Source organism: Capricornis sumatraensis, chromosome 23, assembly GCF_032405125.1.
Source record: "Capricornis sumatraensis isolate serow.1 chromosome 23, serow.2, whole genome shotgun sequence".
NCBI classification, from domain to species: Eukaryota; Metazoa; Chordata; class Mammalia; order Artiodactyla; family Bovidae; genus Capricornis; species Capricornis sumatraensis.
The window spans coordinates 16121407-16146436 of record NC_091091.1 but is presented as its reverse complement, the minus strand read 5'-3'; the positions used below and the strand labels follow the sequence as shown (position 1 = coordinate 16146436).

At 41.6% G+C, this 25030-nt stretch overlaps 1 protein-coding gene across 1 annotated transcript in view; it reads right to left on the bottom strand.

Moving 5' to 3' along the window:
* Positions 1–24653, bottom strand: part of PLCE1 (phospholipase C epsilon 1) — a 329527-nt gene extending 304874 nt beyond the window's left edge. Inside the window, exon 1 of the mRNA XM_068961526.1 lies at positions 23454–24653. Coding sequence (XP_068817627.1) covers positions 23454–24653 — 1200 coding nt within the window. The remainder of the gene's footprint in view (positions 1–23453) is intronic.
* Positions 24654–25030: the final 377 nt, after the last annotated feature.

Below are 25030 nucleotides of genomic sequence, written 5' to 3'. Positions count from 1 at the left end.
AGGGGGCACTGCTGGAGGAGGGAGAATATTCACTCACCCCAAAATCCAGGGTTGGGACTTAAATCAGGAAGTCACAGACTGCTGGGGCTTTTAGAGTTAAGAGGAAACAGTCATTAAGTTAATACATGCAAATTACATACACAGTGGCTGACACAGAGCACGTCATGAGTACACATCGGCCCTCACTTTCCTTTATATCCAAAGGAACTAAAATCCCAGGTCCTAAAGTGACTTGCTTAAAGTCACACAACCAGTTAACAGTAGAGCTGGAATTGGTACTTAGGTCTTTTCTTGAGGGTGGGGAGGTGCCTCCTCAGGTCTGTTATTGACATTGGCATGCTGTCCTCTTTACCACCAACCTCATCCCTGACCACAACTGAGAAACAGAAGCCAGATCCCCTCTGGTCCACGACAGAAATCTGCCTGTCTGGACTGGGGGTTCTGAAGGGCAGACACAGAGCTCCTGGATTATGAGAGGAGGGGACTCTCTTTCCTCCCTGGATCCCTGTGGATCACAATACACCAGGTGCTCTTATAAACTCAAAATGTTTGAAAACTTTCCCCAGGTGTTTTTTTTTGTTTTGTTTTGTTTTGTTTTTGCAGCCAGGAGAAATGAAGGACTAGGAACAAGGAAGTCCAAACACGTTCCTTCTTTGTTACGGCCAAGTCTGTGGAGGTGACAAGCATGTATCTCTGGGTACACAGGACTAAAAAAGATCCTTTTGAATATCAGTGGAAAATTCTGATTCTGTCCTAGGTATTGCACAAAGGAACTGGTTCCAAGCTCTGAGGGTCAGGGGAAGGACAGCTGACAAGTTGCGCTGGGTTTGGGAAAGGAGAGAAGACATCAAAAGTGGGTGGAAACTGCCTTTATTCATTTCTAATTCAGGGAATCATTCAAGAAATATGTATTGAGTACTGACTGTCAGAAAAATGCTAGACTGGGATCTGTGGTAGGGGGAGGAGACTGGTAGTAAAGACCATGGAGAGAATGTGAAATCCAGGAAGGAAGGATGGGTAGGAATTAGCCAGGTAGCAAGGGGTGTTCTAAGCCAGCGGAGGACAAATTTGCTGTAGAGGACCAGATAATAAATATTTCAGTCTCTGCAGGCAATACAGTCTGGATTGCAGCTATTCAACTCTGCTGATCCAGGCAGGCAAAAATTAGTTATAAACAATACATAAAGCAGTGGGTGTGGCTGTGTTCCAACAACTTTCATTAGTGAAGAGTGAAATTTGAATTTCTTATAACTTTCACATGTTATAAAATACTATCCTTCTTGTGATTTTTTTTTTGAACGCTTCAAAGATAAGGAGCCATTCTTAGCCTATATTTTAAAGAATGTCTGTATTAAGGTATATGGGGATTTACTCAAGGCCATTCTGGACCTAGGAAGATAAGATGCATTTCCAAGGCATACATGGAGTTTCTGAGGTGACGCAGTGGTAAAGAATCTGCCTGCCAATGCAGGAGACTCAAAGAGACGGGTTTGATCCCTGGATTGGGAGGATCCCCTGGAATAGGAAATAGCAACCCACTCCAGTATTCTTGCTTGGAGAATCCCACGAACAGAGAAGCCTAGCAGAGCCCAGGAGATGAGGTTGCAAAGAGTCAGACACAACTGAGCATGCACGCCTTCCCATGTAACCACAGATACCCCTAGACTCTCATACCCAGGGCTGGAACTAGGGTGAGATATGTAAGCTACCCAGGGCTCAAATTTTAAGACAAAATTTAAGAATTAGACATAATTCACTAATAAGTACAGGGCTGGCACTTGCAAGACCCTGTCTCTTTAATTTTATACCCTAGGCATCTGCTTTTCTCAGCCCAGGCCTGGCCCTGCTGCACCTGTGCATGAAGGAGCACATTACTATGAACTGGTGACCTCCTCCTCAATCATCACTGCCTCAAATGTCTTCCTTGTGATGCACCAGTCTGCAGGAGACAATCAGGATCCCAGGCACAGTTCCAGGGAACAGAACTTGGATAATTTGAAAATTTTACATCCATGATAAAAAGCTTAGGCAGGGGCAGAAAAGCAGGGAGAAACCATGAAGATTGGGGTCTGGAAAGAACCGTGGGGAGAAGGAAGACAGAAAGTTTTACTTGCAAGTCATTGCCAGTGTGGTAGTGTGAGCCAAAGAATGAGATCAATATCCAAAAGAAAGGTTTAACAAGCTTCTCTGTGCATGAAAATTGTAAGCCTTCTTGGCTACTCTCCTGCCTCTCATTCATTATATCTATACCTCTTTCAAGATATAAATTGAAAATCATACATCTGATAATAGACTTACTGTTTAGTCACTCAATCGTATCTGACTCTGTGACACCAGGGACTGCAGCATGCCAGGCTTCCCTGTCCTTCACTGTCTCCCAGAGCTTGCTCAAACTCATGTCCATCGAGTTCCAACCATCTTGTCCTCTAATGTACCCTCCTTCTCCTGCCTTCAATCTTTCCCAGCATCAGGGTCTTTTCTAAACAGTCAGTTCTGCAAATAGAACTACCTTATGACCCAGCAATCCCACTGCTGGGCATACACACCGAGGAAACCAGAATTGAAAGAGACACATGTACCCCAATGTTCATCGCAGCACTGTTTATAATATCCAGGACATGGAAACAACCTAGATGTCCATCAGCAGATGAATGGATAAGAAAGCTGTGGTACATATACACAATGGAGTATTACTCAGCCATTAAAAAGAATACATTTGAATCAGTTCTGATGAGACGGATGAAACTGGAGCCAATTATACAGAGTGAAGTAAGCCAGAAAGAAAAACACCAATACAGTATACTAACACACATATATGGAATTTAGAAAGATGGCAATGACGACCTTGTATGCAAGACAGCAAAAAAGACACAGATGTGTATAACGGACTTTTGGACTCTGAGGGAGAGGGAGAGGGTGGGATGATTTGGGAGAATGGCATTGTAACATGTATACTATCATGTAAGAATAGAATCGCCAGTCTATGTCTGATGCAGGATACAGCATGCTTGGGGCTGGTACATGGTGATGACCCAGAAAGATGTTATGGGGAGGGAGGTGGGAGGGGGGTTCATGTTTGGGAACGCATATACACCTGTGCTGGATTCATGTCAATGTATGGCAAAACCTATACAGTACTGTAAAGTAAAATAAAGTAAAAAATAATAATAATAATAATAATTACTTTTTAGCTCTGTATACCAAAAAAAAACCAAAAAAACAAAAAAAAGAGTCAGTTCTTTGCATCAGGTGGCCAAAGTATTAGAGCTTCAGCTTCAGCATCAGTCCTTCCAATGAATATTCAGGACTGATTTCCTGGTTTGATCTCCTTGCAGTCCAAGGGACTCTCAAGAGTTTTCTCAGTTTAAAAGCATCAATTTTTGGCACTCAGCCTTCTTTACAGTCCAACTCTCACATCCATACATGACTACTGGAAAAATCATACCTTTGACCAGACAGACCTTTGTTGGCAAACTAATGTCTCTGCTTTTTAGTATGCTGTCTAGATTGGTCATAACTTTTCTTCCAAGGACCAGGCATCTTTTAATTTTGTGGCTGCAGTCACCATCTGCAGTGATTTTGGAGCCCAAGAAAATAAAGCCTCTCACTGCTTCCATTGTTTCCCCATCATTTGCCATGAAGTGATGGGAATGGATGCCACGATCTTTGTGTTTTGAATGCTGAGTTTTAAGCCAGCTTTTTCACTCTCCTCTTTCACTTTCATCAAGAGGCTCTTCAGTTCCTCTTCTCTCTCTGCCATAAGGGTGGTGTTATCTGCATATCTGAGGTTATGGATATTTCTTAGGGCAATCTTGATTCCAGCTTGTGCTTCATCCAGTCCATTATTTAGCATGATACACTCTGTATATAAGTTAAATAAGCAGGGTGACAACATACAGCCTTGCTATACTCCTTTCCCAATTTGGAAACAGTCTGCTGTTTCATGTACAGTTCTGTTACTTCTTGACCTGCATACAGATTTCTCAGGAGGCAAGTAAGGTGGTCTGGTATTTCCATCTCTTTAAGAATTTTCCACAGTTTGTTGTGATCCACACAGTCAAAGGCTTTAGCATAGTCAATGAAGCAGATGTTTTTCTGGAATTTTCTTGCTTTTTCTATGATCCATCGGATGCTGGCAATTTAATCTCTGGTTCCTCTGCTTTTTCTAAATCCCACTTGAACATTTGGAAGTTCTCAGTTTACCAACTGTTGAAGTCTATCTTGGAGAATTTTTAGCATTAATTTTGCTAGTGTGTGAAATGAGTGCAATTGTGCGGTAGTTTGACCATTCTTTGGCATTGCCTTTTTTTGGGATTGGAATGAAAACTGACCTTTTCCAGTCCTGTGGCCACTGCTGAGTTTTCCAAATTTTCTGGCATATTGAGTGCAGCACTTTCACAGCATCATCTTTTAGGATTTGAAATAGCTCAACTGGAATTCCATCACCTCCACTAGGTTTGTTTGTAGTGATGCTTCCTAAGGCCCACTTAACTTCCCATTCCAGGATGTCTGGCTCTAGGTGAGTGATCACACAATTGTGGTTATCTGTGTCATGAAGATCTTTTATGTATAGTTCTTCTGTGTATTCTTGCCACCTCTTCTTAATATCTTCTGCTTCTGTTAGGTCCATACTGTTTCTGTCCTTTATTGTACCCCTCTTTGCATGAAATGTTTCCTTAGGTATCTCTAATTTTCTTGAAGAGATCTCTAGTCTTTCCAATTCTATTGTTTTCCTCTATTTCTTTGCATTGTTCACTTCAGAAGGCTTTCTCATCTCTCCACTTTTCTCCTTGGAACTCTGCATTCAGATGGGTAAATCTTTCCATTTCTCCTTTGCCATTAGCTTCTCTTCTTTTCTCAGCTATTTGTAAAGCTTCCTCAGGCAACTATTTTACCTTCTTACATTTCTTTTTCTGGGGATGGTTTTGGTCACTGCCTCCTGTATAATGTTATGAACCTCTGTCCACAGTTCTTCAGGTACTCTGTCTATCAGATCTAATCCCTTGAATCTATTTGTCATATCCACTGTATAACTGTAAAGGATTTAAGTCATACCCAAATGGCCTAGTGGTTTTCCCTACTTTCTAGATATAGACATATCTAGAATATATAAAGAACTCAATAATTTAAAAAACAAGTTGTAAATGGGCACAGGATTTGAACGGGCATGTCTTCAAAGATGTACACATGGTCGATAAGCACATGAAAAGATGTTCAGCTACATTAGTCATCAAGAGAACACACAGCAAAACTACAATGAGATATCACTTCATACCCACCAGGATGGCCATGAGCAAAAAGATGAACACTAAGAAATGTTGGTCAGAATATGGAGGAATTAGAACTCTCACACATTGCTGGTGGGAATATAAAAAGCTACAGCTTCTTCAGAAAACAGTCCGGCAGATCCTCAAAACAGTTAAACACAATTATCACTTCAGTTCAGTTCAGTCACTCAGTTGTGTCCGACTCTTTGTGACCCCATGAATTGCTGCATACCAGGCCTCCCTGTCCATCACCAACTCCCGGAGTTCACTCAGACTCACGTCCATCGAGTCCGTGATGCCATCCAGCCATCTCATCCTCTGTCATCCCCTTCTCCTCCTGCCCCCAATCCCTCCCAGCATCAGAGTCATTTCCAGTGAGTCAACTCTTCGCATGAGGTGGCCAAAGTACTGGAGTTTCAGCTTTAGCATCATTCCTTCCAAAGAACACCCAGGACTGATCTCCTTTAAAATGGACTGGTTGGATCTCCTTGCAGTCCAAGGGACTCTCAAGAGTCTTCTCCAACACCACAGTTCAAAAGCATCAGTTTTTCAGTGCTCAGCTTTCTTCACAGTCCAACTCTCACATCCATACTACTGGAAAAACCATAGCCTTGACTAGATGGACCTTAGTTGGCAAAGTAATGTCTCTGCTTTTGAATATACTATCCAGGTTGGTCATAACTTTCCTTCCAAGGAGTAAGCATCTTTTAATTTCATGGCTGCAGTCACCATCTGCAGTACAGGAGCCAGCAATTCCACTCCTAGTATACACTCAAGAAAACACTGTCCACACAAACACCTATACACAAAAGTCCACAGTAGCATTATTCATAATAGCCAAAGAATAAAATAAAACCAGTGTCCAACTGATGACAGATAAAGAAAATGTGATATATTTATACTATGGAATATTATTCAGCAGCAAAAGGTGACATATTAATACTACCAGTATATGATAAAATATAAATGAAACTTGAATCCTGAAAATATTACACAGAGTAAACAAAGCCAGCCACAAAAAACCACATACTATGTGAGTCCATTCATATGAAAGTCCAGAATAGGGAAATCTATAGACATGGATCCCCTTCATGGATCACTGCCTTGTCATGGAGAAGGGGCTTGAGTAACTCAATGAAGCTATGAGCCATGCCATGCAGGGCCACCCAAGAGGGACAAGTCATAGCAGAGAGTTCTGACAAAACGTGATCCACTGGAGGAGGGAATGGCAAACCACCAATATTCTTGCCGTAAGAACCTCATGAACCGTATAAAAGGCCAAAAAGATATGACACTGAAAGATGAGTCCCCCAGGTCTGAAGGTGTCCAATATGCTACTGGGGGAGAGTGGAGGAGAATTACCAATAGCCCCAGAACAAATGAAGCAGCTGGGCCAAAGCAGATACGATGCTCAGTTGTTGATATGCCTGATGATGAAAGTAAAACCCAATGCTGCAAAGAACAGTATTGTATAGGAACCTGGAAGGTTAGGTCCATTAATCAAGGTAAATTGGATGAGGTCAAGCAGGAGATGGCAAGAATAAACATCGACATCCTAGGAATCAGCAAACTAAAATGGATGGGAGTGGGAAAATTTAATTCAGTGATGATTATATCTACTACTATGAGCAAGAATCCCATAGAAGAAACAGAGTAGCTCTCGTAATCAACAAGAGTGAAACACAGTATTTGAGGGCAACCTCAAAAATGACAGAATGATCCAGTTTGTTTCCAAGGCAAGCCAGTCAACATCACAGTAATCCAAGTCTATGCCCTACCATGGATGCCGAAGAAGCTGAAGCTGATCAGTTCTATGAAGACCTAGAAGACCTCCTTGCACTAACACCTAAAATAGATGTTCTTTTTTTTTTTTACATATTTTATTTTATTTTATTATTATTTTTTTAATTTTAAAATCTTTAATTCTTACATGTGTTCCCAAACATGAACCCCCCTCCCACCTCCCTCCCCATAACATCTCTGTGGGTCATCCCCATGCACCAGCCCCAAGCATGCTGTATCCTGCGTCAGACATAGACTGGAGATTCAATTCTTACATGATAGTATACATGATAGAATGCCATTCTCCGAAATCATCCCACCCTCTCCCTCTCCCTCTGAGTCCAAAAGTCCATTATACACATCTGTGTCTTTTTTCCTGTCTTGCATACAGGGTCGTCATTGCCATCTTTCTAAATTCCATATATATGTGTTAGTATACTGTATTGGTGTTTTTCTTTCTGGCTTACTTCGCTCTGTATAATCGGCTCCAGTTTCATCCATCTCATCAGAACTGATTCAAAAATAAAATAAAATAAAATAAATAAATAGCTCAAATGCAAAAAAATAAAATAAAATAAAATCTGAGCTAGGCATTTCACATAAAATAAAATAAAATAGATGTTCTATAAACTGTGGAAAATTCTGAAAGAGATGGGAATACCAGACCACCTGACCTGCCTCTTGAGAAATCTGTATGCAGGTTAGGAAGCAACAGTTAGAACTGGACATGGAACAACAGACTGGTTCCAAATAGGAAAAGGAGTACGTCAAGGCTGTATATTGTCATCCTGCTTATTTAACTTCTATGCAGAGTACATCATGAGAAACGCTGGACTGGAAGAAACACAAGCTGGAATCAAGATTGCCGGGAGAAATATCAGTAACCTCAGATATGCAGATGACACCACCCTTATGGCAGAAAGTGAAGAGGAGCTAAAAAGCCTCTTGATGAAAGTGAAAGAGGAGAGTGAAAAAGTTGGCTTAAAGCTCAACATTCAGAAAACGAAGATCATGGCATCCGGTCCCATCACTTCATGGCAAATAGATGGGGAAACAGTGGAAACAGTGTCAGACTTTATTTTGGGGGGCTCCAAAATCACTGCAGATGGTGATTGCAGCCATGAAATTAAAAGACACTTACTCCTTGGAAGAAAAGTTATGACCAACCTAGATAGCATATTCAAAAGCAGAGACATTACTTTGCCAACAAAGGTCCGTCTAGTCAAGGCTATAGTTTTTCCAGTGGTCATGTATGGATGTTAGGGTTGGACTGTGAAGAAGGCTGAGCTCCAAAGAATTGATGCTTTTGAACTGTGGTGTTGGAGAAGACTCTTGAGAGTCCCTTGGACTGCAAGGAGATCCAACCAGTCCATTCTGAAGGAGATCAGCCCTGGGATTTCTTTGGAAGGAATGATGCTAAAGCTGAAACTCCAGTACTTTGGCCACCTCATGCGAAGAGTTGACTCACTGGAAAAGACTCTGATGCTGGGAGGGACTGGGGGCAGGAGGAGAAGGGGACGACCGAGGAGGAGATGGCTGGATGGCATCACTGACTCGACAGACGTGAGTCTGAGTGAACTCTGGGAGATGGTGATGAACAGGGAGGCCTGGCATGCTGCGATTCATGGGGTCGCAAAGAGTTGGACATGACTAAGCGACTGATCTGAACTGATTCACCATCAGAGATTGGAATGCAACAGTAGGAAGTCAAGATATACCTGGAGTAACAGGCAAGTTTGGTCTTGGAGAACAAAATGAAGAAGGGCAAAGGCTAACTCAACTCTGCCTAGAGAATGCACTAGTCATAGCAAACACTGTCTTTCAACAACACAAGAGATGAATTTACACATGGACATCACCAAATGGTCAATACTGAAATCAAATTGATTACATTCTTTGTAGCTGAAGATGGAGAAGGTGTATACAGTCAGCAAAAACAAGTCCCAGAGCTGACTGTGGCTCAGATTATCAGCTTCTCATAACAAAATTCAGGCTTAAATTAAAGAAAACAGGGAAAAACATTAGGACAGCCAGGTATGACTTAAATCAAATCCCATATGAATTCACAGTAGAGGTAACACATAGATTCAAGGGACTAGGTCTAGATAACAGTGTGCCTGAGGAACTATGGACAGAGGTTCGTAACATTGTTCAGGAGGCAGTGAACAAAGCCATCCCAAAGAAAAAGAAAAGCAAGAAGGCAAAGTGGTTATCTGAGGAGGCTTTACAAATAGTGGAAGAGTGAAGAAAAGTGGAAAGCAAGGTAGAGAGGGAAAGGTACATCCGATTAAACGCAGAGTTTCAAAGAACAGCAAGAAGAGACAAGAAGGCCTTCTTCAATGAACAGTGTTTAACAGTAGAAGAAAACAATAAAAGGGGAAAGACTAGAGATCTCTTTGGGAAAATTGGAAACATCAAGGGAGCATTGTCCCAAAATGGGCACAATAAAGGATTAAAATGGTAGATACCTAGTAGATGCCAAAGAGATCAAGAAGAGATGGAAAGAATACATGAAGAACTGTATAAAAAAGGTCTTAATGAACTGAATGGAGAAGGCAATGGCAACCCACTCCAGTACTCTTGCCTGGAAAATCCCATGGATGGAGGAGCCTGGTGGGCTTCCGTCTATGGGGTCGCACAGAGTCGGACACGACTGAAGCAACTTAGCAGCAGCAACAGCAATGAACTCAATTACTACTATGGTGTGATTAGTCACCCAGAGCCAGACACTGTGGAATAAAGTCAAGTGGGCCTTAAGAAGCACTGCTGTTAATAAAGTTAGGGGATGCAATCAAATTCCAGTAGAACTATTTAAATCCCTAAAGGAGGATGCCATCAAGGTTTTATGTTCATTATGTCAGCAAATCTGGAAGGTCCAGCAGTGGTCACAGGACTGGAAAAGGTCAATCCTCATCCCAATTCCCAAGAAGGGTAGTACCAAAGAATGTGCTAACCACTGGACAATTGCATTCATCTCCCATGCTAGTAAGGTCATGCTTAAAATCTTGCATGCTAGGCTTCAGCATTATGCAAACCAAAAACTTCCAGGTGTCCAAGCTAGGTTTAGAAAAGGAAGAGGAACCAGATATCAAATTGCCAACATTCACTGGATTATAGAGGGAGCAAGGGAATTTCAGGAAAATATCTATCTCTGTTTCATCAATTACACTAAAGCCTTTGTGTAGATCACGACAAACTGTGGAAAGCTCTTAGCGAGATGGGAATACCAGACCATCTTATCTGTCTCTTGAGAAACCTGTATGCAGGCCAAGAAGCAAGTTAGAACCCTGTGTAGAACTGATTGGTTCAAGATTGAGAAAGGAGTATGACAGGGCTGTCTGCTGTCACCCTACTTGTTTAACCTTTACACTGAGCACATCATGAGAAATGCCAGGCTGGACAAGCTGGAATAAAGATAGGTGGGAGAAACACCAACAACCTCAGATGTGCGGATGATACCACTCTAAAGGGAGAAAGAGAAGAGGAACTAAAGAGCCTCTTGATGAGTGTGAAGGAGGAGAGTGCAAGAGCTGGCTTAGGACTAAATATTAAAAAAAAAAAAAAACTAAGATCATGGCATCCAATTCCATTATTGCATAGCAAATAGAAGGGGAAAAGGTGAAAGTAGTGACAGATTATCTCTTCTTGGGCTCCAAAATCACTGCAGACAGTGACTGCAGCCATGAAATCAGAAGACGATTGCTTCTTGGCAGGAAAGCGATGACAAACCTAGACAGGATGTTGAAAAGCAGAGACATTACTCTGCCAACAAAGGTCAAGGCTATGGTCTTCCCAGTGGTCACATATGGTTATGAGAGCTGGACTATAAGGAAGGCAGAAGGCCAAAGAATTGATGCCTGGGAACTGTGGTGCTGGAGAAGACTCTTGAGAGTCCCTTGGACAGCAAGGAGATCAAACCAGTCAATCTTAAAGGAGATCAACCCTGAATATTCACTGGAAGGACTGATGCTGAAGCTGAAGCTCCAGTATTTTGGTCATGTGATGTGAACAGATGACTCACTGGAAAAGTCCCTGATGCTGGGAAAGATCAAGGGCAGAAGGAGTAGAGGGTGTCAGAGGATGAGATGGCTGGACAACATCACTGATGCAATGAACATGAACTTGGGCAAACTCCAGGAGATGGTGAGGGACAGGGAAGCCTGGTGTGCTACAGTTCATGGGGTCACAAAGAGCTACACACAACTGGGTGACTGAACAACAACAACAACATGGACATGGAAAGTAGCTTAGTGGATGCTTAGAGCTAAGGGAGGGGTAGAGGGATGGAGAGAATGGAGGATGACAGCTAATGGGTACAGGGTTTCTTTATGAGGTGATAAAAACGTTCTAAAATTGTGGAGATGTTTGCACACATTTGTAAATATACCCCAAACTGGATTATACACTGTAATCAGGTAAACTGTACCATATGAGAATTGCATCTCAATAAAACTATTTTGAAAAGAAAAAAAAAGTCAAGGCATTTCTTCTTCTCTCTAAGGAGATCTGCCATTGGGTTTCAAAGTATGGGCTCTCCTTAAAAATCATTGTGTCTTCGTGTTGCTGAAGGCAGAGGTGGTTTTCTGCTGAGTTCTTTCTGAGGGTTTGAGGGGTGATGACCTAAATGAGAGGGAAGGGGTTGGGGTGTGAATAACTAAGCTCTGTAACCCCATGTTTAAGCGGAGGCTCTGAATGTATCCAGGCCAGCTACAAGGACAAAAAACTACTGGATGGGGCTCTTTAGGGTCAGAAAATGACCCCAGTACCATTGTCTGAGAACAGCTTTTCAGGCAGGGCTTTGCCTGAGCCCTGAGCTAGTTTAGTCATAGAGGGTCAGGGAATGGTCACAGTCCCCACCCCTCTGCGCCATTGCTAATGATGCTTCAATCCTTGCATGTTGAATCTGTATCGTTCCAGGAGGCCTGTAGCCCTGAGAGCCCTGTTGTATCTGAGTCAGCATCCAGGGAAGGGATGGGGGGAGAGGGCCACTTCATCACTCATGACAATAGGGAAGTCATTCTATAGGAAACCTGAGTTTCTCCTGTGTAAAAAATGCACGGCGTGGGTTAGATCCGGCCTCCCTCTAATGCTCTATCTTTCCCATGGATTCTATTCTTTTTAGGCCTCATCTTAACCAGAGCCCATTTCCAGGGATGGTCCAGGCCTCTACAGCTGTTAATTCTTATTAAGCAGGACATCTGGGGAAAATGAAAAAAAAAGAAAATCCTAATCTGATCATGTTCCAAAGCTCGCATAAGAGTAACAACGGCCATGAATACATTCATCTTAAACTAGGGTCCAGGGTCAGTGTTTGTCTTTTCCTTTTCTTTTTTGGGGGGCAGGGGGAGGGGTCAAATCCTAGCCAAAGAGCTGGTTGAACTACAGTGATGTGAAAGTAACTTCATCTAAACTGTCCCAAAGCACTACTATGAGAGAGTTGTCCTACCATCACAGCGCTGGCCTCTGACAGCCCGTCACATTTTCCACTGATGCACTAGACGTGACTAAACTGCACAGGGCCTGGCTGGGAGCTGGATTCCCTTTCACTCTGCTCAGCACGAAGGGGCCAGTATTGTCCTATACCCATGTCATGACCTCAACATAACCTTTAGTAATAGAAGAGGAGGTCTGGCATGTCCCCAGGCACAGCCTTTCAATTTAGCCTGTGCACCCTGTGAAATTCTAATTATTTCAAGATCCAAACTGTATCCAAGTTGCAGAGAGACCAAATCTCCAGACAGGAAAACAAGACATGTTGCTATTTCAACTGCCATCTATTACAACACTGGACAGCAGGCCTCAATGGATATTTGATCATCCATAACAGCTACAACTTAGAAGATGAATGTATTACCATTTGGTCCCTTTACACATAATAGAGAAAATAAAGAATCCAAGACATGTATACTGACAAAGATATTTATGTTAAACACTCAAATATTCTTCACTGCCTCTTAAGTTTAATTTTCTCTGGAGAGTAAAATAAAATATGAAGAAGAAAGACACATTTTAGAAGGAAAAAGAGCAGGATAGGAACTAGCAATGTAGAAGCTGGTTTTTAATTTAGTTTTAGAGTCTGATTTCTAAATAATAAAACTTCATTTTTTTCTATTTTGCTGTACATATTCTTGCACAGTAAGTCCTCTTGTGGATCAAGGCAGGGGAATAAATTAAAACAGGAATAAAACAGGACCTGGCGGGTTGTCTGACCTGCCACCCTAGCCCTCTCTATGTTCTATCATTCAGTGCATGCAGAGAGTTACATGACTGATTCCAGCAGAGGCAGGAACTTCTTGTACTTCATATTCAGGATAACTTTAGGTACTTAAACTCCCCAAAATTTGGGCACAGAGATTTTTTTTTTTTAAGGAAAAGCACCCTTAATCAACTTTTAACCTGAAGACTTTAGTGACTTGCTAAAATATGTCATCTGCTCTCAATTTATTGAGAGCAGGCGAGGGGAGGTGTAACTGGATAAGGGGTAGGTTTTAATTTTTTAACAGGCAGAAGGAGGAGGAGGATACCATCATGGTTAGTCAGTCAGCAAGCATTAATCCTCACTAACATCTCCCATTCAAACCCATTCTTCTCTCCACAGCTGTGCAAACATAAACTAATTGGGTCATTTTGATGAAGGCATACAAGAAAAAAATTTTAATGTAGGCAAAGGTAGTAATGAGATAAATAACACATTCTCTAAATGCTTAGGAAGGACTATGGAAAGCTACCACATCATAGATCAAGGAACATACATTCAAATGCACCACTATAAACGCCCCCATGTGAGAAGGCACCAAGCAGTAGAAGAAGGTGGGGACAGTTCAGCACAAGCAAGTGCTAAATGGTCCCAGGTGAGGAGAGTGCCCTGCTGGCACTGTGCTGAGGACTTCATGATAGCATTTCATTTACCCCCCCAAGAATCATTAATTCCAGCTTACCTATAAGATATCTAGGGACAAGGAGATTAAGCAACTTTTCCAAGGTCACAGGGCCAGCAGGTGATGAAGTCAAGGTCACAATTTCGATTCAGGCCAACTGACTCCAGAGACCATGTTTCTAAGCATGGTGTTGTCCTGTTTTCTTAATACTTGGAATCATGCTTATATTATGTAGAGTATAACAAAAAGACAGGGCCACTTCTTTCCCTTGGTAAACTTAGAATCTGATTGGAGAGCCAGTATGTAAAACAATCAAAGAACAGGAAAAAGAACACAACCTTAGGAGTCTGTAGCTTTTTTAGGTTGGAGAAAGCAATTTACAGAAAGGGGCTGTGATTTATTTATCCATGTGTTCTTAAACATTGCAAGGATAAGGATTTATTTAGTTTAGACCCTAAACTAAAAAAGGAAATGCAGAGACAATATCGTATTTTAGAAAATATTCATCCCAGCCATGTTTGAATGTTCAGAAAAGGCTCTGCCTTTCAGAAATCACCCTTATGAAATGACAGGAGGACAAGCAACAAGGTCCTACTGTATAGCACAGGGAACTATATTCAATATCTTAAAATGAACTATAATGGAAAAGAACATGAAAATAATATACAGTGATCACTTCGCTGTGCACCAGAAATTAATACAACATTGTAAATTAACTCTAAAAAAAGAAAGACCAGGAGGACAACCAGTCTATCCCCCAGCTTCAGCTTAAGAGTTAATAAAAATGCCCACAGCCTCCTGGAAGCCCAGAGAGAGAGAAGGAGAGAGAAGTTCCTGAGGTTTACTCTGCAGGAGGTATGGCAGCCTCTCCCAGCCTCCAGAGACTAAGAAATAGGGAAGAAATGATTTGCATCATCTTTTTGGTTCTTTTCATTGGAAATTACACATCCCAAGGCCTCCGGGATGGACAGAAAGGGATAGGTTTGAGCTAGGGACCAGTGAACATTCTCAGAAGAAGTGGCAGGGCTCCAGAAACAGGAGGAATGAGTACAGGAATGCTAAAGAGTATTCTGAAACTGATACCCAATTCACGACTCTCATGCTTATATAAGTGTCTAGGGGACTCTGATAATGGTTTCAAGTAATCTACTTCCATTTACTTTGCTGTATTTAAATTTCTGTTGTGTTCTTAATGTTCAATTTCAAGTGTACATGGATTTTAAAAGCAGTGCATTTTTTAGTGAGACATGCTGCCATCAGCAGCAGTTCCATGGCAAGCACTGGACAAGTCACCACAGTGCTGGCAAGACACACATGCCTGGGACAAGCTATTTCCTTCTGTGGGGACAAAATTCCCCAGAATCACTGGGGAGCATGTGTGTAGTTGACACCACTTCCTGATTCTGGTTTCTTAAGGAACCAGGTGAAGATTCAAAACCAAATTCCCTGACACTTGCTGGGTTGAACTGCCCATCAAATGTATAGGCAGAAGGGCCTCCAGGCTGGCATTGTTCATGCAGGACCCCAGGACAGCCCCGACACTCCTGAGAGCTGGAGCCAGGTCAAGGAGCTTGTTGTTGTTGTCCAGTCGCTAAGTCGTGTCCGACTCTGTTGCTACCCCATGCCCGCCAAGCTCCTCCATCCATGGGATTTCCTGGGCAAGAATACTGGAGTGGATTGCCATTTCCTTCTCTAGGGGATTTTCCTGACCCAAGGATTGAACCTGCATCTCCTGCATTGGCAGGCGAGTTCTTTACCACTGAGCCACCAGGGAATTTACAGAAGAGCAAATATTCCCGAAATGTCCTGACCAAAACACAAAAATCTCAGTTTAAGCTCCTAGTCAGTGGTTCTCAACTCCATAGAATCATAGAACCACCTGGAGAAAACTTGGAAAAAATACTGATGCTGAGGAGAATGAAAAAAGTTGGCTTAAAACTCAACTTTCAGAAAACTAAGATCATGGCATCTGATCCCATCAATTGATGGCAAATAGATGGGGAAACAATGGAAACAGTGACAGATTTTATTTGAGGGGCTCCAAAATCACTGCAGATGGTGATTGCAGGCATGAAATTAAAAGACGCTTGCTCTTGGAAGAAAAGTTATGACCAACCTAGACAGCATAGTAAAAAGCAGAGACATTACTTTGCCAACAAAGGTCTGTCTAGTCAAGGCTATGGTTTTTCCAGTAGTCATGTATGGATGTGAGAGATGGAATATAAAGAAAGCTGAGCACTGAAGAATTTATGCTTTTCAGCTGTGGTGTTGGAGAAGACTCTTGACAGTCCCTTGGACTACAAGGAGATCCAGCCAGTCCCTTCTAAAGGAAATCAGTCCTGAATATTCACTGGAAGGACTGAAGTTGAAGCTGAAACTCCAATACTTTGGCCACCTGATACAAAGAACTAACTCATTTCTCTCCTGCGGGAGAAGGGGATGACAGAGGATGAGAGTTTTGGATGGCATGACCAACTCAGTGGACATGAGTTTGAGTAAACTTCGGGAGTTGGTGATGGACAGGGAAGCCTGGTGTGCTGAAGTCCGTGGGGTCGCAAAGAGTCAGAGACAACTGAGCGAACAAGGTGAACTGAATACCACCCACAGCAAACTAGGTTCAACGCAGTCCCTATCAGAATCCTTCTCTGCAAAAATTGACAAGGTTATCCTAACCTTCGTGCAGAAGCATGCCAAGACAGTCTTGAAAGAGAAGAACAGTCTTAGAGGACTCACATTTCCAAATTTCAAAACTTGCTACAAAGCCACAGTAATCAAGACTAGGTGGTACTGGCATGTGGATACTATAGGAATCAGTGGAATATAACTGGGAGTCCACAAATAAGCCCTTACATTAATAGTTAACTGATTATCAACCAGAGTGCTAAAAACATCTGATGGGGAAATACTAGTCTTTTCAACAAATGCTGCTGGAGCAAGAAGGTATCCACAAGCAAACCAATGAATTTTGACCCCCGACTCACACACCATGTAAAAACATAGACTGAAAATGGATCAAAGATCTGAAAGTAAGACATTAAGACTATGGGCAAGATTTCCTTAGAAGACATGGAGTAGCCCTCATAGTCAACAAGAGTCTGAAATGCAGTACTTGGGTGCAATCTCAAACATGACAGAATGATCTCAGTTCATTTCCAAGGAAAACCATTCAAGATCACAGTAACCCAAGTCTATGCCTCAGCCACTAATGACAAAGAAAATGAAGTTGAACAGTTCTATGAAGACCTACAAGACCTTCTAGAACTAACACCAAAAAAAAAAAAAAAAAAGATGTCTTGTTCATCATAGGGGACTGTAATGCAAAATTAGGCAGTCAAGAGATACCTGGAGTAACAGGCAAGTTAGACCGTGGAGTATACAAACTGAAGCAGGGAAAAGGCTAACAGAGTTTTGCCAGGAGACCACACTGGTCATAGCAAACATCCTCTGCCAACAACACAAGACACAACTCTACACATGGAGGTCACCAGATGGTCCACAAAAATCAGACTGATTATATTCTTTGTGGCTGAAGATGGAGAAGCTCTATACAGTCAGCAAAAACAAGACCCAGAGCTGACTGTGGCTCAGACCATGAGCTCCTAATTGCCAAATTCAGACTTATATTGAGGAAAGTAGGGAAAGCCACTAGGCCATTCTGGTGTGGCCTAAATCAAAACCCTCATAATTATACCATGGAAGTGACAAAGAGATTCAAGAGATTAGATCTGACAGACGCATTGCCTGAAGAACTATGGACAGAGGTTCATAACTCTGTACAGGTGGTGGTGACCACAAACATCCCACAGAAAAAGAAATGTCAGGAGGCAAAATGGTTGTCTGAGGAGGCCTTACAAATGGCTGAGAAAAGAAGAGAAACAAAAGGCAAAGAAGAAAGGGAAAGATACACCCAGCTGAGTACAGAGTTCCAAAGAGTAGCAAGGAGAGAAAAGAAAGTCTTCTTAAGCGAACTACGCAAAGAAATAGAGGAAAACAATACAATGGGAAAGACTAGAGATCTTTTCAAGAAAATTAGAGAAACCAAGGGGACATTTCATGCAAAGAGGGCCACAATAAAGGACAGAAATGGCAAGGACCTAACACAAGCAGAAGATACTAAGAAGAGGTGGCAAGAACACATGGAAGATCTGTATAAAAAAGGCCTTAGTGACCATGATGGTGTTGTCATTCACCTAGAGCTAGACCCCTTGGAATGTGAAGTCAAGTGGGCCTTAGGAAGCATTACTACAAACAAACCTAGTGGAGGTGATGGAATTCCAGCTGAGCTAGTTCAAATTCTAAAAGATGATGCTGTGAAAGTGCTGCACTCAATATGCCAGCAAATTTGGAAAACTCAGCAATTGCCACAGGACTGGAAAACGTCCATTTTCATTCCAATCCCAAAGAAGGGCAATGCCAAAGAATGTTCAAACTACCATACAACTGCGCTCACTTCACATGCTCACAAAGAAATTCTCAAAATCCTTCAAGGTAGGCTTCAACAGTACGTGAACTGAAAACTCCCAAATATACAAGCTGGATTTGAAAAAGGCAGAGGAACCAGAGATCAAATCGCCAACATCCATTGGATCATTGAAAAAGCAAGACAATTGCAGGAAATCATCTACTTCTGCTTCATTGACTATGCTAAAGCCTTTGACTGTGTGGTTCACAACAAACTGGAAAATTCTTAAAGAGATGTGTATACCAGACCACCTTGCCTGCCTCCTGAGAAAACTGTATGCAAGTCAAGAAGAAACAGAACTGGACATGGAACAACAGACTGGGTAAATTTCAGAAAGGAGTACATCAAGGCTGTATACGGTCAGCCTGCTTGTTTAACTTCTGTACAGAGTACATCAGGTGAAATGCCAGGCTGGATGAATCACAAGCTGGAAATCAAGATTGCCTGGAGAAATAGCAACAACCTCAGGTATGCAGATGATACCACTCTAATGGCAGAAAGTGAAGAGGAAATAAAGAGCCTCTTGATGCAGGTAAATGAGGAGAGTGAAAAAGCTGGCTTAAAACTCAACATTCAAAAAACTAAGATCACGGCATCTGGTCCCATCACTTCATGGCAAATAACTGGGGAAAGAATGGAAACAGTGGGGGATTTTATTTTCCTGGGCTTCAAAATCACTGCGGACAGTGACTACAGCCATAACATTAAAAAACACTTGCCTCCTTGGAAGAAAAGCTATGACAAACCTAGACATTGTATTAAAAAACAGAGACGTCACTTTGCCAACAAAGGTCATATAGTCAAAGCTATAGTTTTGCCAGTAGTCATGTACGGATGTGAGAGTTGGAACATAAAGAAGGCTGAGCACCAAAGAATTGATGCTTTTGAACTGTGGTGCTAGAGAAGACTCTTGAGAGTCCCTTGGACAGCAAGAAGATCAAACCAGTCAATGCTAAAGGAAATCATCCCTGAATATTCACTGAAAGGACTGATGCTGAGGATGAAGCTCCAATACTTTGCCCACCTGATGCAAAGAGCTGACTCATTGGAAAAGACCCTGATGCTGGAAAAGATTGAGGGTAGGAGGAAAACGAGATGACAGAGGATGACATGGTTGGATGGCATCACTGACTCAATGGACATGAGTCTGAGCAAACTCTGGGAGGTAGTGAAGGACAGGGAAGTCTGGCGAGCTGCAGTCCATAGGGTTGCCAAGAGTCAGACACAACGACTGAACAGCAACAGCAAAGACTGTTAAAATCTGGGAAGGAAACACAGGTGTAAGTCTTCACGAATTAGGAAGTCATTTCTTACATATGACACTAAAAGCACAAGCAACCAAAGGGAAGAAAGTAGATAAATTGTTGACTTCATCAGAATTAAGATGTTCTGAGCATCAGTGCACAGTATCAAAAAGGTGAGAGCCCACCAACAGAATATATTTGCAAATCATGTATCTGGTAAGAATATATGAAGAAGCCTTGCAACACAACAATAAATAGGCAAAAAAAATCCATTTTCTTTAATGGGGAAAGGATCTGAATTGATATTTCTCCAAAGATGATATATAAATGGCCAACAAGGAAATGGAAAACTTTTCAACATTGTTAGTTATTAAGGAAATGCAAATTGAAACCACTATAAATTACCAGGTCACACCCACTAAGATGTCATAAATGAAATGAATAGTAACAAGCGTTGGTGAGGATGTGGAGACATTGGAATTCTCATGTATTACTGGTGAGAATATAAAATGGAGCAGTGGTTTTAGAAAACATTTTGTTCCTTCCCCAAGATGTTAAACCCACTCCTAAGTATCTTACCAGGAGGAAAGAAAACATACGTTCATTCTAAAACTTGTCCAGGAACATTCATAGCAGCATTATTCATAACAGCCCCAAAGTGGAAACAACCCATTGTCCTTTAGTAGATGAATGGATGAGTCAATCTGGTACATTCATATAGTAGAATATTATTCAGTCATAAAAAAGAATATAGTTCTGATATATGTCATGACATGGATGAACCTGGAAAACATGATGCTAAGTGAAAGAAGCCAGTCACAAGAAGTCTTGTAGGAAATGTCCAGAATCGGCAATCCACAGGGACCAAAAGCAGGTTAGTGCTTGCCAGGGGAAGGGGAGGAAGAGAGAGTGGTCACTCATGGTTAAGGAGTTTCTTATTTATTTACTTATCTTTATTTGGGGCTGTGCTGGGTCTTCATTGCTGCTTGGGCTTTTTTCTAATCACACTGAGCAGGGGCTACTCTGTAGCTGTGGTATGCAGGCCTGTCTTTGCAGTGGTCTCTCTTGTTGTGCAGCACAGACTCTAGGGTGCAAGGGCCTCAGTAGTTGCGGTTCCTGGGCTCTAGGGCACAGGCTCAATAATTGCAGTGCACAGGCTTAGCTGCTCTTCAGTACGTGGGATCTTCCCAGATCAGGGATTGAACCCATGTCTCCTTCATAGGCAGACAGATTCTTTATGACTGAGCCATCAGGAAAGCAACAGGAGTTTCTTTTTGAGCTGTTAAAATTATTTTGGAATTAGATAGTTGTGATAGGTGCACCATCTTGGGAATGTACGAAAAAGCACGGATTTGTATACTTTAAAATGATGTGTGCATTATTCCTCAATAGAAGATGGTTGGAAACTTGTGCTTTATATTTTTTTCATTTGTTATCTTCTTGAACATCTTTCTTGATCAGCATATATTGAATTCCCCTGTTGTTCTGCACAGCTCTATTTTTCCGTTTTGAATTCTCGTGGGCATGAATGGTAGTGATAGATTATTTGGTTTTCACTGGGTCTGTCATGGTCTTTACACATAGTGTTCACTGCCCAGAGAAATATCAATAACCTCATGTATGCAGATGACACCACCCTTATGATAGAAAGCAAAGAGGAACTAAAAAGCCTCTTGAAGAAAGTGAAAGAGGAGAGTGAAAAAGCTGGCTTAAAACTCAGCTTTCAAAAAATGAAGATCATGGTATCTGGTCCCATCACTTCACGGCAAATAGATGGGGAAACAGTGGAAACAGTGGCTGACTTTATTTTCTTGGGCTCCAAAATCACTGCACATAGTGACTGCAGCCATGAAATTAAAAGACGCTTACTCCTTGGAAGGAAAGTTATGACCAAACTAGACAGCATATTAAACATCAGAGGCATTACTTTGTCAACAAAGGTCCGTCTAGTCAAAGCTATAGTTTCTCCAATAGTCATGTATGGATGTGAGAGTTGGACTATAAACAAAGCTGAGTGCTAAAGAATTGATGCTTTTGAACTGTGGTGTTGGAGAAGACTCTTGAGAGTCCCTTGGACTGCAAGGAGATCCAACCAGTCCATCCTAAAAGAAATCAGTCCTGAATATTCATTGGAATATTAATTGGATATTCAGCTAAAGCTGAAACTCCAACACTTTGGCCTCCTGATGCAAAGAACTGACTCTTTAGAAAAGACCCTGATGCTGGGAAAGATTGAAGACAGGAAGAGAAGGGGACAACAGAGGATGAGATGGCTGGATGGCATTACTGACTCAATGGACATGAGTTTGAACAAGCTCCGGGAGTTGGTGATGGTCAGGGAAGCCTGGCATGCCGCAATCCATGGGGTCACACAGAGTCAGACGCAGCTGAGCAACTGCACTGAACTGAATTGAAGGTATAGAATTTCCTTGAGATTCTGTTTTATTAATGATACAATGGGGTGAATAATCAGACCAAATCAGAAGGTAGTTGAGATGATTTCATGAAGTGTGTAAGTTATTCAGTCCAATGCCTGGCATATGTAAATTCACAATAAATATTAGTTCCCACAATTGATGATGATGAAAATAAAAATATGCTAGTCATAGTTTAATAAAAGGATGTTCCTTTAGATTGGGTTTACTTTTAGGGCCAGGTTTTAAGGAATTGTGTAAAACTGGAATGCAAAAGTTATGGAAACAGCTTCTCCACTAAGATCAGTAGAAGGAAGTTGGGCTACTTAGCCACAGAAGGAAAAAAAAAAAAAAAAAAACAAGAGAATACATGGTGCTGGCTTCTGATGCAAAGATCAGGTCCAAGAGTGGGCAGCTACTTGTGTGCATTTCCAGAGCAGGAATCTTAAAGAGGGTGAACTATGGATAGAACTCAGAGAGTCCAAACAAACTTCAGTAACACTAGCAGTACCTGTGATTTTGTCACCAATAGAAATCACAGATATTGCCATATATTATAGTCATGGAAGAGACTCTAAAATAGTATTTATAATTAAGGTAACTAATTAATTAGTTTGTCTTGGTTTGTCCAAGACTGAGTGGCTTCCCAGAATATGGGACTTGTACTGCTAAAACCGGGAAAGGCCCAGGTAAACCATTCCCTACTAACATTCTTCACTGCCTTGAAGTTACTGTAGTTATCACATCATTAGCTGCCATTATTTAGTTTGTTAATAAAGAAGTACCCTGCTATATTACACTTTCAAAAATATCTTGATATATGTCTATCCACATAATCTGTGTCCTTTATGATTCTTTGTATTTCATTTGATGCATTTAAAAGTGTTCTTCTCAACCCAAAGATTTCACCAAATAGCCAAAGAGGGCCATGGCATAAAAAGGGTTAAGAGGGAAGAAACAGGAAGCACTAGCTAGAGGAATTGAACAGAGAAAATGAGATTTAAGTTCTTTTAAGCCTTGCGACCTAAAAACAATGATGAACTCCATGGCAGAAGAGGACAGACGTATCTCTGAAGGATACCACTGAATAATCAGTTGACAGAACCATTTTCCCACTCCAGGAGTTTCTGTTTTATAAGCCCGCATACAGTAATCAGGGACTCTCCCTAACTTCTCTGAGCACATATTTATGTGTATTTTGTGACTTATGTTGCTGTGGAATTAACTCAGTCTTGACAGTTATCAATTCCAGTATCTGTTAGGTCTACTAATCTCCAGTATTACAAATGCTTCCCCTAAGAATCATTGGCCAGAACTGAACATTTCCCATGAATTAAGACAATGGAGATTTGGAGTTTTAAAAAATCAACTTTGAAAAATGGATTAAAAGAAACTTTAACTCTTACCGGATACCACTGGGCTTCTGACAGACCTTGGGAACCATCTTGCCTAACCACCACTGTTGACAGCCGTTCCATGACTCTCCCAGGAGGCAATAAAAGACCATTTTTCTTCTGATCAATATAACTCAAAGCCTCCAGTCCAATGTGACCAGAAGGCAAAGTTCTCACAATTGCCCTTGTCCCAGTAAACACAGATTTCTTAACTTCCTTGTCATTTTTGCAAAATCTCCTCACTAACCACGCAGACCGCTCCTTTTTATTTTTGAACAAATCTTCTTCTACATCTTCACAATTATCAGGGAAGTCCTCAAAATGGCTCAGAATGGTCTTGGCAGGTGGACTGTCAGTAAAATCCTCCCTGCAAAAGCTGTCACTTGAACGTACCACATTGGCCTTTGGGCAAGAGCCTTCAAAGCACAAGTATTTGTCATTCAAGGGGTCACAATGATCACACTGCAGCTGCCTCTTCTTATTGTCACAGTTACTTGTCAATTTCATCAGTTTGCAAGTATATGCCATGTAATTTTTCTCTTGTCCCTCACCAACAGCAGGTAGTACACAGTTTCCACAATCATCCAAAATCAAGTTATCTGATAGGGGACAGAAACTGTCTGACATTCTTCTGTCAACTTCGTAACGCAAGTGAAATACTGCCATGTTGCTTGGGTGTGGCCTGCTTGTCTCTACAATGGCCGACTGGGTTCCTAATGGACTGATGCCCATGGGAGGTCTGTCTATTTCCAGTTGAATTCCAGAGAATACCTTTCCTTCCACTGAAGAAGGGATTCCAGTTTCCAAACCCAGACCTTCCTCTGTGATAGAATTGCACGTTTCATAAAACTGGCTCTGAGAAGGGCCATGCTGATGGTTTTTCAATATGCTGTTGCAGTTAATGTTAAGGTTTTTCACAGAATCTGGCATGCTTTTCTCCCAGCGCTTTTCATTACTGTTCCCATCACTGGTTATTTTCTCCCTTGCTACTGAGAAAATTTGGGGCACATTGCTTCCAGAAGATTCCTCTGTAAGTTTGGTCAGTTGCGAGATGGTATGAGAGGTCTCCCCACCCTGCCTGACAGGATGAGACTCTGGAACACTGATGTCTGAGACCTTATCATTACGTTCATCTACAGTTGACTGAGCAGAGATCACTTTTCTCTGACTCACAGGTCTGAGAACAGAACCTGCCATTTCTTCAGAAGTCATCTTGACCAAGGTGCAGGGTTTCAGCTAGCACTGTTTCTCCTCTCTTGTGATGTCAAGATGTTAATAAAACTACTGGTTTTTAACATAATCGCAGGTGTATAAGCCCTCTGAGAAACAAAGTGACCAGTTCCTATCATTTAGGTATCAGTCAGTATATTAAGACCCAAATAAACTTTCCCAGTTATCACTTCCTACCATGTGCAGTATGTTTTTCTAGATCAAGGTATTAAGGAAATAGATCAATTTTCTTTCTTCGATTCTTTGAAGCAATTCTTTCGAAGACTTTAATTCGGCATTGCATTCTGTAACTTCTGATCCATCACTGGCTTACAATGATTTAAAAATCCAGTTTGAATGTATCCTGTAAGAAAAAGAGA